Source organism: Mirounga angustirostris, unplaced genomic scaffold, assembly GCF_029215605.1.
Source record: "Mirounga angustirostris isolate CCGP_5_RB_7025 unplaced genomic scaffold, mMirAng1.0.hap1 SCAF_16, whole genome shotgun sequence".
NCBI lineage: Eukaryota > Metazoa > Chordata > Mammalia > Carnivora > Phocidae > Mirounga > Mirounga angustirostris.
Genome location: NW_026991724.1, coordinates 25,972,264 through 25,990,592, shown reverse-complemented (window position 1 = coordinate 25,990,592; position 18,329 = coordinate 25,972,264). Strand labels below are relative to the sequence as shown.

Genomic DNA, 18,329 nt, shown 5'->3' with positions numbered 1-18,329 from the left:
CTCCTCTCCCACTCCCCCTGCTTGTGTTCCCTCTCTTGCTGTCTCTCTCTGTCAAATAAATAAAATCTTAAAGAAAAATAAAGATTAATTTTCTTGTTCTCTATAAGCAGATTTGGACCAAAGGCAAGACAAAGGTATGAATGTTAACCAATTAATCTAAAATCAATCACGAAAACAACAGTTTACAAATTTCAAGAACAATCATGTAAAATGGCTTAAAACATTATTAGTATCTAGGGGCACCTAGGTGGCTCAGCTGGCTGAGCATCTGACTCTTGATTTCGGTTCAGGTCATGATCTCAGGGTCGTGGGATGGGCCCCACATCAGGCTCCATGCCCAATGTAGAGTCTGCTTGTCCCTCTCCTTCTGCTTCTCACCCGACCGCACGCACATGTGTGCTCACTCTCACTCATAAATAAAAAAAAATCTTTAAGAAAATGTACAATATCTAAGTCCATTTCCTCAGGGACTGCCTCCTTTTTAACAAGTACATCAAAGGAATCTAAGCAGGTGGTAAGAAGACAATTTTTTTAAGTAATCTACACCCAACATGGAGCTTGAACTCACAAATTAGGCAGGAATTTTTTTTTTTTTTTTTTAAGATTTTATTTATTTGACAGAGACACAGCGAGAGAGGGAACACAAGCAGGGGGAGTGGGAGAGGGAGAAGCAAGCTTCCCGCCGAGCAGGGAGCCCGATGTGGGTTTGATCCCGGGACCCTGGGATCATGACCTGAGCCGAAGGCAGACGCCTAACAACTAAGCCACCCAGGCGCCCCTCTTTTTTTTTTTAATTAAGATTTTACTTATTTGAGAGAGCGCGCACGAGTGGCGAGAGGCAGAGGGGGAGGGAAAAAGAATCCAAAGGAGACTCCACAATGAGCACAGAGCTCAATCCTGAGATAATGATGTGAGCTGAAACCAAGAATCCAATGCTTAACTGACTGAGCAACCCAGGCATCCCATGCAAGAATTCTTGGTAACAGCAGAAAATGTCTATACTTCAACAGCAGTTATCAGGCTAAAATAACTGATAAAAGCCTTTCATTAAATGAAGCAAAAACACTGCTTAGAAAAGATAATCCAGGAACGATTTTTTCATGACCTATTATTAAGCTGCAAATTAGCAACAAATAGTATGTATGCCTATATAACACCAATCATTAAGAAATCTTAATGCCAGTCCCAGCAAATCCAAAATCAAATTAAAATAAGCTCTCCCACCACTAGACAGATTTTAGGTATTAAAGACACTTACCTCCTGTAAATGATGTGGAAATTGCATAAAGTGACTGATAGAAGCCAAGTGCTGACAATACTGGGGATAGTCCTTCAATCTGCCAACAGAAACACTCATTCATTCATACATCACCTCATGTAAGAACAAAGCACCACAATTAACAAATTTTCTTCCAAATGCTAGTCTAAGCCATTTCCCCCATTCTACCTAGGAAACACCTTACTTGAAGAGAATGCCAAAGAGCACAGAAGTAGGGGAGAGAAGTATCTATAAACTTCTTTTTACATCAGAAAATAGTATCTTCTGTTTTTTAAAGGTCCTATTTCAGTTAAAATTTGATTACAGTGAGCCACTAAAATTGCTATCTGGAAACAATTTCAAATGTTCATTAACAGGTAAATGGAAAAACAATTCATAGTTAATCCATACAATGGAAAACTACTCAGCAATAAAAAGAAACAACTACTGAAACATACAGTAATACAGATTAATTTCAAAAGCATCAGGCTAGGGGCACCTGGGTGGCTCAGTCGATAAGCATCTGCCTTCAGCTCAGGTCATGATCCCAGGATTCTGGGATCAAGCCCCGCATTGGGCTCCCTGCTCAGCGGGAAGCATGCTTCTCCCTCTCCCACTCCCCCTGCTTGTGTTCCCTCTCTTGCTCTCTCTCTCTCTCTCCCTGTTAAATAAATGAATCTTTAAAAAAAAAAAAAGCATCAGGCTAATTGCAAAAAGTCAGACTCATAAATACTGTGTATGAGCAGTAGAAAAAGTGGAGAGAAATCAGATCAAGGATTGCCAGGGGTCAAAGAACGTCAAAGAACTACAAAGGGAGAGAAACAAGAGAACTGCTTGGGAGTAACAGAAATGTTCAGTATCTTGAGTGTGATAGTGGTGGTTATACGACTGTGCAAATTTTGCCAAAATTCAAAGAACTATAATCTAAAATGATGCCTTTCACTGTATTTAAAGTATACTTCAATAAACAACAACAAAAACACTATATTTCAGGGCGCCTGGGTGGCTCAGATGGTTAAGCGTCTGCCTTCGGCTCAGGTCGTGATCCCAGGGTCCTGGGATCGAGTCCCGCATCGGGCTCCCTGTACCGCGGGAAGCCTGCTTCTCCCTCTGCTTCTCTCTCTCTCTCATGAATAAATAGATAAAATCTTTAAAAAAAAAAACAAAAACAAAAACAAAAAAACACTGTATTTCAGTCTATACTTTTCTACCACTTATTTGGTAATTGTAATGAAATGTTTTCACTTCCTCCTCTTCTACTTCACACAGTTGTTAAGATACATATGATGGGGCATGGCAAGAACTAGTTGATAAATGATAGTTAATATCTTCTTATATAAAAAAGAGATGCTTCAGGGGCACCTGGGTGGCACAGATGGTTAAGCATCTGACTCTTGGTTTCGGCTCAGGTCATGATCTCGAGCTGCTGAGATCAAGCCCCGCGTCAGGCTCTGTGTTTAGTGTGGAGTCGGCTTGAGATTCTCTCTCTCCCTCTCCCTCTGCCCCTCCTGCTCTTGTGCGCCCACTCTTTCTCTAAAATAAATAAATCTTTAAAAAAAAGAGGTAACTGCTTCATAGGAAACCTATTCACTCACCTATTTTTAAATCTATCTAGTGCAGCAATCCCAAAATAATACATTTTGGAACCAAAAGGCTTGCGTAAGGCTTCAAGAACATATCGCAGGGCCAGACCTAGTGCCATGTAAGTGACCAGTCCTTTTTCAATTATCCCACCAAACAGGCAGGCTGTTATATGTAACTCTTTATCAGGGTACTGGGGAAAAAACCGATACTCTTCAAACAAGTTCCTCAGCATACAGTTAAAGACTTCTCGTTCCCTCTTTATGGTAGAATCTTTAAATCTCTGTAACATTTCTAATACCTAGAAAAAGACAAAAACAAAACACGCATAAAGGAAACTATTATGAAAAGCATTCCTTAAATATTCTTCAAAGAATTGTTAAAAAGAATATACTTTAAAAAGTAAAATAAAATCTTTAAGGTGGGGGGAGGCTGGCTGGCTCAGTTGGAAGAGCATGTATCCCTTAATCTTGGGGTCATGCATTCGAGCTCCACATTGGGTGTAGATATTACTAAAAAGAACAGATATACTTAAAAAAAAATACAATCTTTAAAAAAAGAATTGTTAAACAAAATATTTAACAATACACTGAGCCTGAGACAAATGTTAAGATTTCAAAGGGTATACATACACATACCAGAACACTCTGAGCTGAATTTCTAAAAACTTTGAAAGGAGATTTAAGATTTATGTAAACCAGGGCGCCTGGGTGGCTCAGTCGTTAAGCGGCTGCCTTCGGCTCAGGTCATGATCCCAGAGTCCTGGGATCGAGTCCCACATCAGGCTCCCTGCTCAGCGGGAAGCCTGCTTCTCCCTCTCCCACTCCCCCTGCTTGTGTTCCTGCTCTCACTGTCTCTGTCAAATAAATAAATAAAATCTTAAAAAAAAAAAAAAATCTTTTTATTTAAAAGATAAATTAAAAAAGGTAATCTTTTCTTTAAAGATTTTATTTATTTATTTGAGACAGAGAGAATGAGAGACAGAGAGCATGAAAGGGAGGAGGGTCAGAGGGAGAAGCAGACTCCCCGCTGAGCAGGGAGCCCGATGTGGGACTCGATCCCGGGACTCCAGGGTCATGACCCGAGCCGAAGGCAGTTGCTTAACCAACTGAGCCACCCAGGCGCCCCCCCCCAAAAAAAAAGATTTATGTAAACCATAAAGTATTAGAACATCTTAGACACTTACCTCATCAACAGACATAGTTGGATGTGGTGGGTGATTATATATTCTCTGAAAATAGCTGTTTGCTTCATCATCTATTTCTTTACTAAAGTGCTGATTTGCCTCTGGCCACACCTGAGACAAGTCCGCTGTTAGAAACAGAAAAGCAACCAGTGGGCATTTAGGCTCTTTCCCCAATTACCCATTAAACACACAGAGAGCCAAAAAGAAAAATACCCTTTTAATTTCAACGGAAAAAAAAAAAAGAAAATGAAGAAATTATTAAGTGGCCAAAGATCAATATTCAAGTATTTTAGGTAAAGAAGATTTTAACAAAATTGCCTTACAACTATAGTTCTACCTTAGTATTTTCTTCATCAAGCTTTATCAAACCATCAAAGTACACTACATTCAAATTCACAATGCACTTATCCTTAACACGACCTCCCTTGATGTTAACAAGTCTTTACTATTTTATAATAAAAATGACATCTAACATATAAGAATTATCAATGCATGTGCATAACACACTGATATAAACACAAAGCATGCTACAAAACGTAACATTCAGACAAGCCTTTCACACTAACATTTTCAAGTGAACTGGTATACTTTCAAATCCTGTATAATGCATATTTGGTCTCAACAACAAGGGTATTTATAAGTAAACAATACCTATGTATTTACAAAGAGGACTTCTGACTTTGAGAATTAACTTACTAATGAGGTGAAATTTTAAAAACTGTTGTCCAAGTTACATCAGATATGTTATATGGTGATATTTATTACATATAAGGCTATATATATCATAAAGCTTTAACCTTAAAATAAATTGCATTATAAACTGTCAGGCTGAACAGAAGTTTGAAATTCTCATGGCCGCTCCTGAATTGTTTAAAAAAAAAAAAAACAAAAACCACCACCAACACATTTTTAGGATAACTCTAAGATTTATATACATACATTTAAACTGCCAAAAGTCTCTTCTTTTTACTATATTTCTTATTTTTAGAGTAATGCCCCTAAAAGATGCTACCTCTTATTAACCATCAGACTGTTCTAACAATCCAGATCAATGGTGAAGTGATAACTCAATTTTTTTTTTCAGGACTCAAGTTTGTGAATAAATACCCACTGACCTAGGAGGCACATCAACATATGGCCCTACTAACAATGTATGAGGTCAATGTTTTTGTCCACATAACTCTAGGGCAACAAACCGGAAATCTAAAAAGCTTTATGTGCATCAGTCACACTTCACAATCACAGACAACACTACCACTTACAAGGTTTCATCTTACTCTGCTGGAATGTAGGCTGGTTCAGTCCAGAGGTGCCCAGTTTCCTCTGTACAAAAGGATCGTTATTCACTGCAGGGAGTCCAAGAGCCCCAGTTCCTATACCAGTCAGGCTGCCTGTGCCAAGACCACCTACTAGAAAGAAGGCAGGCAGCCAGAAGTCTTATCATTACTCATATTCTTGACTTTACTTACATCAAAGATATAGGTTCTTATTTAAAAAGACAGTGTCTTTGTCAATTCCCTTACAACAATATCTATTTAATTTTATAGAGAATCTAAACTAATAAAAGTAGATAAAAATGGACAACGTGGGGTGCCGGGGTGGCTCAGTTGGTTAAATGCCTGCCTTCGGCTCAGGTCATGGGGTCCTGGGATCGCGCCCTGTGTCAGGCTCCCTGCTCAGCGGGGAGTCTGCTTCTCCCTCTCCCACTGCCCCCACCCCTGCTTGTGCATGCATGCATGCTCACTCTCTCAAGTAAGTAAAAAATCTTATTTTAAAAAAATGGACAACACCAAAATGTCTTCAGCATTCAGAATTATTCATGTATTTATATTCTTAATAAAATTAATATGCAAATCTTTAACATTTTACATTCTCATAGGTGATATGATATATAAGGTAGTCAAAATAAGAGGAACTGGTTTGCCTTTTTTTTTTTTTTTTTTTAAGATTTTATTTATTTGACATAGAGTGACACAGTGAGAGGGAACACAAGCAGGGGGAGTGGGGGAGGGAGAAGCATGCTTCCCGCTAAGCAGGAAGCCCAATGCAGGGTGACATACTCGCTTGACTGAGCCTCCCAGGCACCCTGGAATTGGTTTGCTTTTATCGCTGATTAAAAACTGAAGAATTTCATACTATCTTCCAGTTGGCAATGAGCCAGGACTTGCTTATTCCTCTCAACTCGAGCAAACAGAATTTATAAAAGAACTCTGCTAAGAAGGCCTTATAAAGGAAGTTAATTTTGACTTAAATAAACCAACAATCAGGGCTAGAACCGTATAGCAGCACTGTTAATTAGGTTACATTACACTTTCAGTCCTTAATTTTTGTACACTAAAACTTACACCCTGAAGATAAAAGATGCTGATAGCTTAGGAGAAACAAATGGGTACAGGAGAGGGGAAATAATGTAACCTTTACTTCAATATAAAGTTCAAAGCCAAAATATTTGAAATAACTAAAAAAGTTTTAGGGATTTACTATCATTTTCAAGGTAGATGAGGTGCAATGAAGCAGAACATATACTGAATCTGATATGTGAAATATTTTCTACCTTTATTATTTACTGAATGATTCATAAAGTTGTGAATTCTTTATCTAAACCTCCATCTTTCAGAATGTGATTAACACACTTGTTACTGTTTATACGATCATTTGATAATACGGAATCCTTATAACCTGAATCAATTAATATTATAACAGTACAGTTTTCTCCTCCCAGCTTTGAAGATTGAAACAACTTTACAATTTAAACAGCTTTCATTATCACAGTGACTCCAAACACCTTACCCCACACTATAGCACAATGAGATTTACAAATAATCTGCACTCTCATCCACCACTGCCCCCCCTTACCTGGAAGCTGTGATGAAAGTCCTCCAATACCACTGAATGCAGTTGTCTGATTTGGGGTTGAAAGGGGTGGGAATGCTTTTGCTGGTGACTGAGGGGTACTGAATGCAGAACCCAAATTTGGAGGAAAACCCTGCATACTCTGGGTGTGAGGGGCAGCTGAACCACCTATACTAAGAGATGCCATTCCAGCAAGAGGGTCAATCTAAAGAAAAACATTATAAAGATGTATTAAACATACTTCAAGAACATACAGACATATGACACAGGTAAAGAAATCTTTAGCTTTTCATATGCTTAATAAACTGCAAAACCCCGAGCAATCACGATGATACCTAAATTCTCAAATCAACTGTGCCACTCATTTTTCTTACTATTCTCGGAGTAGGTTTCAAGAGTTAGCCTCCGCCAAAGTACCAGAGCCATAATATGAGGGATACAAAACATCAAGAATAACATTTAAGGTGAATCGCCCTGCAACCATAGCACTAAGCACTTAGTAGTGACACAGGACAGTTGTTAAATTAGGTCTTCAAAATTTCCAATAAGCCCCTTTACAACATAAAGAATCTCTCAAACTACGTTATTTAGCTTTCAACACAAAAGCTTAGCAATTAGAAATAAATCTTCCAGTCAAAACAAATCTACTCAAAATGTGAAGATCTTGAGGGCTGGAGGAGATCAGCTCTAATTTAAAACAAAAAAACAAGGTAGGCTATTCACCAAAAGATCTTTTAAAGTATCTAATAACTGCACTTTCAAGCTTCTTAGTTTGTGGCATTATTTCAGACCTTCAAGACACAGAAAATGGTACACAAAATGCCTTTTTTATGAAGTGGCCCCTGAAGAATCACTAAACATTCTTCTCTTAAACCCCAATCTGCCAATCAATGCAGATGAAAACAGAAGCAGAATATGTTGCTCCCAGAGAGAAGGGGGGTGGTTGGTGTCAGGGAGTAACTTAAATGTACCTTGTTTTTAAAAGAGCAGTTCAGTTGAGAGCTGAAGAGCCCCAGTTATAACAAGTCCTTATGCTCTAGCACTGTTGCTTGGCCCGTGAAGCTACAAACAAGACACATCAGGTTCAAAGGCAGTGCTTATTTTGTCTCAAGTCTAAGTTACTCTTATTTTAAAAAGAAGCCCTTATCATTTACCTAAATAAGTTGTTTTGTATCTTTCCTCTCAGAGTCACGTTCTATTTAATGATTAAAGTCTATCCTCAACTATAATGCCTATTTATGGACCTCCTTTAAAATGTAGTAGTGGTTGCTAGACATGCAGGTTATCTATAAGGTGATATATTTAGATAAATTTTCCTTTGAGAGATTACTAATGATGTAGAAGTTTATTCTATTCCAAGTCTATGAACAAACACAGATGTACCAGTTGTAGTATTATTTTACCTGAACAGGAGAAATGGCATCTAAGCTGCTAGCACTAGGAGGGCGTCCTTTTGGCATAACTCCAGGTGGTGGCTGTCTGGCCTTGTTCATAACATTACTGCAATTGGCTACCATGGTGAGGATGGTTTCTGATAACTCCTGAGAAACACTCCTAAAGACAGAAGAAAAATGAAAAATATCACTTGCTGTTACTCAGAACACCTAAAGAAACAAACCTTATTTTCTTTTTCTGGTTTTTTAAGTAGGCTCCATGCCCAACGTGGAGCCCAATGTGGGGCTTGAACTCACAACCCTGACATCAAGACCTGAGCTGAGATCAAGAGTCAGATGCTTAACCAACTGAGCCATCCAGGCACCCCCAAACCTGCTTTTCTAATAAAAAAAAACCTGCTAGAACATATGGCTAAATTTCCAGCATACCCCATGTCTTTGCATCCATCACTAAACAGGAGGATTTTCTGAGCACTGGCTCTCTTTTGGAGATACCTAATTTATACCCCTGAAACTAAACCTTGTGTATGGTACAACAAATATATTTTATAACACTCCAAGAAACATTACATATCCTCAACCACTTGGTCAAAAATTATGCCCAAACCTAGACATATCAGAGCAAACAGATAAGAAAACTTAATACTAGCTTCTCAAAAAGACAAAACATTTATTTAAGTATCAGTAAAAAATACCATACACATGTAGTCACTACACTTGACAAGCACTTAAAGAATTGACTTCTACAACGTCAAGTAGGATAAATGTTTATTTAATGAAACACCCACCTTCCTATCTTAAGGTGTTACTGCCTCCTAAAACTGTAGAAACGGCACTCCTAAACTCTACACAAACTTCATACCATCTTAAATCTTTCCTCCTAAATTCAGAAATCTTACTATGGGCATCAAGAAGTAAAAGTAGTCACTCAGAGAAGATGATTATTTCACGTGTGGAAAAAAAAGATAAAACTGTACATTAAATCACTACAGCACAGTCTACAAAATTCTTGCCTGTGCCAATAAAAAAGACACAGTGGCTCCAATATAGATTACGACTTTAAATGAACAATGAGTTGTTTTTTTCATCCATTAAAGGAAGAAAAATATTAACAGATCATGGAAAAGAGGGAGATGTCAAGCACTAAAAGTGTGAGTCTACTTATTTACCTTAGTAACAAGAATTAAAATTTAATTTCCAAAAGATGATGCAACCAAAGACATTTCAAATAGAAAAGACATGACTAGTTCTCCCTAGCCTCTATGTATCTAGGTTCAAAATACCGTACCTACTCCCCTGCAATTAAAACTTGCAATTAAAAAAGTGGACATACCACTTTCATCTTTAAGATTAGAAAATACTCCATTTGCAAGGCTATGGGGAAATAGACATTTTCACTGCTGGTGGTTATACAGAATGGAAAACTTCCTATGGAGGGAAATTTTCCAGTACCTAACAAAATTACACATGCATTTCCCTTTAATCCAATACCTCTACTTCTAATGGTCCAAATATATACTGGCAAAGATGATGGATACAAAACACTTATTTACTGCAACACTATTTATGATACATAGCAAAAATAATCAGAATGTCCACCAATAGGAAACTGGTTTTCTAAAGCATAAGCATCTATTCAATGAAGTACTACGCAGCAATTACAAGAAATAAGGAAGCTCTTTGATTCCTATGGAGTGAACTCTAGGATATATGATCAAATGAAAGCATTTTGCAACAGAGCATATGTAATATACTCCCTTTTCTACAGTAAAGAGGAAAAATACAAATACTTTTTTTAAATGCAAAGATAACCCCAAAATATAAAAGAAAATGGTTACCAAAGAAGAACAAGGTGAGGTAAGAGCCACAAAAAACCCTTTTAATTTAAAAAGAAACCATTCCAAAGACACCTATGTCCTGGGTTAATGGCTTCCACTAGTAAATAATCATCATTATGCTGCACTGAATACAAAATGCCTTCAATTCTAAGACACATTATTTTATGTACTACACAAAAAGGAAATAACTCGGCTAATTATAACTGTTGAGATATCACTAATGATAGGACTCATTTCACATGTTAAAATATTAAACGGTGGCTATCTTAGACTGATAAACTATGGTTAATTAAAATAGTCCTTACTATGTGAAAAAACTTTATGTTACAATTTCAAACTTAGAGGCCAGAATATTAGGAACTCCCATTAGTTACATTTTGCCCAATTTGTTGAGCCATTCTTTCTATACTCTCCTCCAAAAAGTATCCGTGATGATGCTATCTTTTGTCCCTAAATATTTCACTATGTTTTTCCTAAGAACAAGGGCATTTTCTTATATAACCATGTAGAATAATAAATATCAGGAAGTTTAACACAAATAAAATAGGCCATATTCAAATTACATCAATTATACCCACAAAATGTACTTCACTGGTATTTTTTCTCTGCATCATGATCCAATCCACTGCACTGAGTTGTCACCTCTTTAGCTTCTTTAAACTGGAGAAATTCATCAGCTGTTATTTGTCTTCCTTGAACTTGATTTCTTAAAATAGGTATTTTATACAATATCCTTTGATCTGAGTTTGTCTGATACCTTAGATTTTAGATGCATTTGTTGCAGGACTACTACATAAGTTACATTATATTCTTATCAGTGCATTTTATTTTTTATTTTTATTATTGTTTTAAGTAATCTCTACACCCAATGTGGGGCTTAAGCTCACAACACCCCAAGAACAAGAGTCACATGCTCTTCTGACTGAGCCAGCTAGATGCCCCTTCAGTGTGTTTTATTAGGAGGCATATGATTTAGACAGATGGTGATCACTTTTGATCAATAAATTAACGTGGCATATGCCAAGCTTCTCCACTGAAATGTTACTACTTTCCCCCTTTGTTATTATACAGTAGTTTGTGGGGAGAGAGTCTGAAATTAGGTGACTGTCCTGCTCCTCAGACATTCTCTCACGACTTAACATCCGCTAAAGTTTATAACTCCATCATAATTATTTCTGTATTTATTAACTGGAAGAACTTTCCTTCTTTGGCATTTTACATGCATTATTTCATTAAATTCTTCAAGAAGATAGGTTCTTCTAATACATCAACAAAAGAAACTGGAACCTAGGGGCGCCTGGGTGGCTCAGTTGGTTAAGCGACTGCCTTCGGCTCAGGTCATGATCCCAGGATCCTGAGATCGAGCCCCATATCAGGCTCCCTGCTGGGCAGGGGGCCTGCTTCTCCCTCTCCCTCTCCCTCTGCCACTCCCACCGCTTGTGCTCTCCTGCTCTCTGTCAAATAAATAAAATCTCTAAAAAAAAAAAAAAAAAGAAAGAAAGAAAGAAATTGGAACCTAGAGTTGGGTAAACTACGTCCTTACACATAAACACAAAACATTTTATCCAATTTCAATATGTCCTTAAATTTCCAGTATTTAATTCCAGATTATTTAATTCCAGGTGGATTACAATATACAAATGTGAAAGGCAACACTCATAAACTTTAAATTTTAGAACGTTAAGAACTTACAGAGCAGGGTTTCTCAACTGTTCCACTATTAGCACTAGGGACTGGATAATTCTTTGTTGTGGGAGGCTCTACTGTGGACTGTAAAATGTTTAACAGCAACCCTGGCCTTTACTTGCTAGGTGCCAATAGCACATTTCTCTCTGCTTGTAACAGTCAATAACAGTATCAACTCACTCTGAGGGAGCAAAATATTCCCTGGTTGAGAATACCCAGTTACAGGGATATATGTGTGTACATTTTTTAAAAAGCACAGAAAAGCCAAATAAAATTCAAGATCTACATGGGAAAGGTTAAGAAACAGGACTGGAGAGGAAGACAAAGTTAGCTCCAAAAATGTTATGGTTTAAGCTACACAGCAGACTCAAAGGTGTTTATTATGCTTCAGAACTTACAAAAAAATACACAGTACATAAGCAAATGGTGGAGTAAAACGATCTCCAAATATTCTCTCCTCCATAAAAGCAACTAGAACAGTGACAAAAATTATCAGAATCAACTATATCAGAACTCTGAAGACTAAAGACTTATAACAATCCAGAGTTTGTTTGTTTGTTTTTAAACAATCCAGAGTTTTTATTCCAGAAACACTGGATCTTGGTAATAAAAGCAAGCTTTCTGGCATCTCCATTTGCTTTACTCCCATGCACCCTCTCCAGCTGGACAGCAACCTTGAAAACTAACAGCCCACAATCATAGAGAAAATCAGCAGCCTGACAGCCACAGGACAAGGCTCAGAACTGACTGGAGACATCTTCAAAGCCTCATTCTCAGAGAGCTGTCATTATTTCAAGAGAGGTTCCCTGTGAGACCACAATGGCAAGATTATCTCTATGTGACCTAAGAGCTGGCCAACCACAAACAGCCTTTTCCTCATGAGGTATTTGTTACATACATTTAAAGGTAATTGTTTTAATTTTCTGGCTGCCTGAGGTGAAGATAATAGTTTGAGCAAACAATAGGTTAACCAAAAAGCTTAAAAGGAACATTTCGGGAATAAGATTCCCATGGATGAAACTGAGAACTCTCAGTTTTCCCGGGGAATCAAGAAGTCCTCGGGGCACCTGGGTGGCTCAGTGGGTTAAGCGACTGCCTTCGGCTCAGGTCATGATCCTGGAGTCGCAGGATCGAGTCCCGCGTCGGGCTCCCTGCTCAGCAGGGAGTCTGCTTCTCCCTCTGACCCTCCTCCCTCTCATGCTCTCTCTCATTGTCTCTCTTGCAAATAAATAAAATCTTAAAAAAAAAAGAAGTCCTCGGACATGTGTAGAGCACTGCCAATACATGAATCTGCGGTATTCCGAAAAAAGACTTGAAAAGGACCAAGCTCTCACCTCAAGCTGAGGTTCAGGCTCTAGGAAGGAAGTGAAGGCTAACAAGGAGTTGTCAAGTGACTGGCTTAGTGTTAAGATGTGCCCCAATATGCACACAAAATCACAGGATAAAGAGTTAACTTACTAATCCTGGCATTTAAGAAAATTACCCAAGTCTTAGCTGAACACAAGGCTACCCAAACATAGATGTCAGTGGCCTAACGTGACAAAAAAGAATACAGACACTACAGAAATAGTTCTGCAAAGTCTCTAAACAAAAGAAAAAAAGCAACAAAAATTCAGGTGATGGGGGGGAGAATCTGATTTCAAGAACTGCCACATTATTTAAACTTACCAGTTTTCAACCACAAATTTTAAGACATACAAAAAACACAATAAAGCATGGCCTGCACACACCAATAAAATGGTATCAACAGAAACTGTCCTGAAAAAAAGAGATGCTGGACTTCATAGACAAAGACTTTAATTCAGCTACTATCAACTACATTCCAAAAACTGAAGTAAAGCATGTTAAAAAAAAAAAAAAAAAAACAACTACAAGAAAAACTTTAAAAAGATGCCCCTCAAGGGGCGGCTGGCTGGCTCAGTTGGTGGATCATACAACTCCTGATCGCTGGGTTTTGAGTTTTAGCCCCATGTTGGGTGTAGACATTGCTTAAAAATTAAAATGCTACACGGGGAGAGGGGGACCTGGATGGCTCAGTCAGTTGGGCATCTGACTCTTACTTTCGGCTCAGGTCATTCATTATCTCGGGTTGTGGGATTGACCCCTACATCGGGCTCAACACGGAATCTGCTTGGGATTCTCTCTCCCTATCCCTCTGCCCCTTCTCCAACTTGAACACACACGCTCTCTCTGAAATAAATAAATCTTAAAAAAAAAAAAAAAAAAAAGATGTTCCTCAAGATAGAGCATGTCAATAGAAATTATTATTTCTTGGGGCATCTGGCTAGCTCAGTTGGAAGAGTGTGCAACTCTTGATCTCAGGGTCATGGGTTTGAGCCTTACAATGGGTATAGAAATTGCTTAAATAAGTAAATAAAATTTTTAAAAAAGAATTTTCTTTTAAAGTTGAAAAATGTAATAACTGGGGCGCCTGGGTGACTCAGCCAGTTAAGCATCTGCCTTTGGCTCTGGTCATGATCCCAGGGTCCTGGGATCGAGCCCCAAATCATGCTCCCTGCTCAGCAGCGGGGTCTCCCTCTCCCTCTGCTCTTCTCTGCCCCCCCCAATAAATAACATCTTTAATAAAAAAGAAAGAAAAGGAAAGGAAGGAAGGAAAAGAAAAGAAAAATGTAATAACTGACAATTTCACTACAGGTTTCCAAGAACAGATTCATGGAGGCAAAAAAGAATCCATGAACTTGAAGATAGCTAAGATTATCCAGCCTATAAAATTGAAAGAAAAAACTAAACTCAGAGATAGGTGGAACACTACCAAATGTACCAACATATATATCAATGGAAGTCCCAGAGGGAGAGATGAGATGGAAAGGGGGCAAAAAGAGTATTTGTTGAAGTAACAGCTGAAAACTTCCTGAATTTGATGAAAACCATTAATCTACACTCCTAAGAAGCTCAACAAACTCCAAGTAATATAAACACAGAAAGTCCAAGCCTAGAAACAACATAATCAAATTGTTGAAAGAAAAAAAGACAATGAGAGCAGCTTAATGGCAAGGAGAGGCAACTTAGTGCATACAAGGGAGCCTCAAAAAAAATTAATAGCTATGGAAGCCAGAAAGCCCTGGAATGGCATATTCAAAAAACTGAAGGAAAAGGACTGTCAATAAGGAATCCTGTATTATAAAACTATCCTCCAAATTCAAAGGAGAAATTAAGACATTCTTGGTTAAACCAAAACTAAGGGAATTCATTTTTAAAAGACCCACCCTAATAAGAAATAAAGGGAATCCTTTAAGCTGAAATGAAAGGACACTGCATAATACCCTGAGTTCATATGAAACAGAGCACCAGTAAAGTGACACAGATAAAGATAAACCACAGTATGTGTTTTTGTTGTTGTTGTTGTTATTTCTCTTTTTATCTCCTACTTGATCTTTCTTTTTTGGCTTGGTGAATAAGTTTACTATTGTCTGTAGCCGAAAAATCTTCATAGAAATTATGGTTTGGTTTATTAGCTCTCAGTGGCCCGCTCCTAAGCTCTACAAAAGCTTGTGTTCTTTTGAGCTACCTCATCTTTCTTCAGGGCAAGAGACATTTTGGAACAGTTCCACCTCTTCTTTTTAACTTCTTTCTTAAGGCTTCTTCTCATAGACTGGATTCTCTCGTACAGCACCATGAGCGTTCTTACACACCTCCTCTACCATGTTTAGAGTTACTTTGTTCTTTATGTATTGAGAGCATTTTATTTTCTTTACTTTTTTAAGTAATCTCCACACCCAATGTGGGGCTTGAAATTATAGCCCCGAGATCAAGAGTCACATGCTCCACTGACTGAGCCAGCCAGGCACCCTGAGAATTGCTTCATGTAAGCATCTTCATCTTCTTCCATTTGGTAATGCATATAATCTGCAACATTCTGACCCATGATGTGCTTCTGATGTACTTCTGCATTGAATCCCTTGCTTTCCAAATCATAACCAGGGAATCGTTTGGTACTATGACGGACAGACAAGCTTCCATCCACAGATCCCTTGAGGGCCACAAAAACTTTATTTCCAGTAGCAGCTCTGGACAGCTTTGCATCCAAATAGCAGCTGAAGACACCAGGATGACCATCAATGCTTTCCACATTGTATTCATCTCCAGTCACCCCCACCTGGCCTTCATAGATGTTGTCCCTGGCCAAACCTACTGAGAAGTCTGCAGGCCAGCAGCAGGGCAGTACAATAATGCTGTAGCATAATTTGTCAGGTCCACCTTTACACTATACTTCCGGAGTTCATGAGCATAAGCTGCAAAAACGGTATCTCCTTCTATGCCGGCATGAGCAATATGACAAATGATATCTCTGTTGGTTACTTAAACTATCATTCTATATTTGGATGTGTTGCATTTATTTTTATCCTAAATTACCAAATGTTTCTGAGCATAGTAATCAGTTTTACCCTCTCGTCTTCCAAATTTCACTTGGTATCTCTTGAAGCAAGCCTTACTCTTGATAATTTTAACAAACTCCATCCTGCGGAACAGACACCAGCGTCCACAGCTTGCCACAGACCAATCTCCTACTTGAGTTAAAGGACAATTACTACACAAGATAATAATTATACCTTTTTTGATGGGAACACTATGTAGAGAGGTATAATCTAACAATAGCAGCCCAATGAGGAGAAAGGGAACACAGCTATATGAGTAAATTTTTGCTTTCTATTGACATTCAATTGTTATTAATCAGAATTAGGTTTTTTTAAGATAAATGTTAATTTTAACAGGTAACTACAAAGGGAAAAAAATAAAAGCATATATACAAGGTAACAACAAGGGAATTAAGATGATATACTACAAGGTATCTATTTAACAGTAAAGGAGGCAGTAACAGAGGAATGAAAGAACAAAACAGACATAAAATATATACAGAAAAATACGAAGTGACATGAATCAATTACCTTATCAGTAATCACATTAAATATATATAGATTAAATACTCCAATTAAAAGAGATGGTCAAATGGATTTAAAAAAAATAATTCAACTGTATGCTGTCAAGAAGTGACTCACACTTTAGATTAAGATACCTATAACTCAAGTTACAGATGCCTTAATCTTAAAGATGAAAAAAGATACCATGCAAACATTAACAAAAAGAGAACTACATTGGCTCTACTAACATAAGACAAAATGTAGCCATTAAGAAAGAAATTAACAGGAACTAAGAAAAGCATTTTATAATAATAAAAAGGCCAATCCTTCTTACAGGAAGACATATAATAATCATAAGCATACATACCTTTAAAAACAGAGCCCCCAAACACATGAAGGGAAAACTGAAGGGAGAAATAGACAACTCAAAAATAGTTGGAGGCTTCTATACCCTACTTTCCATAATTGATAGTCAGCAATACTATATTATACACTTCAAAGTCACTAAGAGACAAGATCTTAATTGTACCCACCACAAAAAAAGAAATGATAGTTACGTGATATGACAAAGGTGTTAGCTAACACTACAGTAATAATTGTATACTGCAATATATAAATATATCAAATCAACACATACACAAACTGACACAATGTCAATTACACCTCAATTTTAAAAAAATAACAGAACCACAGAGCAGTTAAACAAGGAATAGAAGACTTCAACAACACTATAAAACCAACTAATCCTAACAAACCTATACAGAACACTACCCAACAGCAGACTACACACATCCTTCTCAAGGGCACATGGAAAATTCTCCAGGATAGACCACATTAGGCCATACGATAAGTCTCAATAAATTTCGAGAGATTATAAAATCATATAAAGCATGTTCTCCACTCACAACTGAATAAAAATCAGTTAACAAAAGAAAAACTAGGTAATTCCCAAATATGTGGAAATTAAATACAACATACTCTTATGGGTTAAAGGAAATTAAAAAATACTTTCAGATGAAAACAAAAACACTTAATACCAAACTTAAAGCATTTCATGTGTGGAAATTCAAAGCCATAAACATCCCAATTAAACAAGAACAATCTCAAATAGAAAACCAAACTTTCCATCTTAGTAAGTTTTAAAAAGTTCAAACCAAACTCAAAATAAGAAGCTGAAATAAGTGGAAAATAGAAAAACAATAAAGAAAAACAAAACCAAAAGTTGCTCCTTTGAAAAAGGTTAACAAGATTGACATACATTTAGCCACAATGACAAGAAAGGGGTAGTGAGGGAGGAAGGGAAGAAAGGAGAAGAGATTCAAATTACTAAAATCAGGAACTGAAAGAGAGGATTTTACTACCAACCTTAGAGAAATGAGAAAAGTTAAGGATATAGTAAAAAGGAACAAAATGGGCAAATTCCTAGAAAAACCACAAACCACCAAAACTTGATTGAAAAGAAAAAAAAAGGAAAGAAAATCTGCCTAGGGGTACCTGGCTGGCTCAGTTGGTAGAGTCATGTGACTCCTGATCTCAGGGTTAAAAGTTCAAGCTCCATGTTGGGTGTACAGATCACTTAAAATTAAAAATCTTGGGGCTCCTGGGTGGGTCAGTCGGTTGAGCGTCTGCCTTCAGCTCAGGTCATGATCCCAG

The 18,329-nt window shown here is 37.5% G+C and overlaps 1 protein-coding gene, 1 non-coding gene and 1 pseudogene across 9 annotated transcripts in view; all 3 read right to left on the bottom strand.

The window, feature by feature from the left end:
* The window catches only part of CNOT1 (CCR4-NOT transcription complex subunit 1), a 108,426-nt gene that overhangs the window by 30,961 nt on the left and 59,136 nt on the right, over positions 1 to 18,329 (bottom strand). For 4 of the 8 annotated variants that reach the window (XM_045891008.3, XM_064580638.1, XM_045891011.3 and 1 more), the window contains exons 17-22: positions 8,282 to 8,432; positions 6,882 to 7,083; positions 5,288 to 5,434; positions 4,026 to 4,150; positions 2,854 to 3,140; positions 1,259 to 1,337 (exon numbers count right to left, since the gene is read on the bottom strand). In XM_045891008.3, coding sequence (XP_045746964.1) covers positions 1,259 to 1,337; positions 2,854 to 3,140; positions 4,026 to 4,150; positions 5,288 to 5,434; positions 6,882 to 7,083; positions 8,282 to 8,432 — 991 coding nt within the window. The remainder of the gene's footprint in view (positions 1 to 1,258; positions 1,338 to 2,853; positions 3,141 to 4,025; positions 4,151 to 5,287; positions 5,435 to 6,881; positions 7,084 to 8,281; positions 8,433 to 18,329) is intronic. The other 4 variants (XM_045891010.3, XM_045891013.3, XM_045891009.3 and 1 more) reach the window with 2 other exon arrangements.
* LOC123856252 (small nucleolar RNA SNORA50) lies at positions 7,842 to 7,977 on the bottom strand. Its single transcript, XR_006793669.1, has one exon. It is a non-coding gene; the product is annotated as a small nucleolar RNA SNORA50 (small nucleolar RNA).
* Positions 9,375 to 16,461, bottom strand: LOC123855406 (large ribosomal subunit protein uL18-like; annotated as a pseudogene).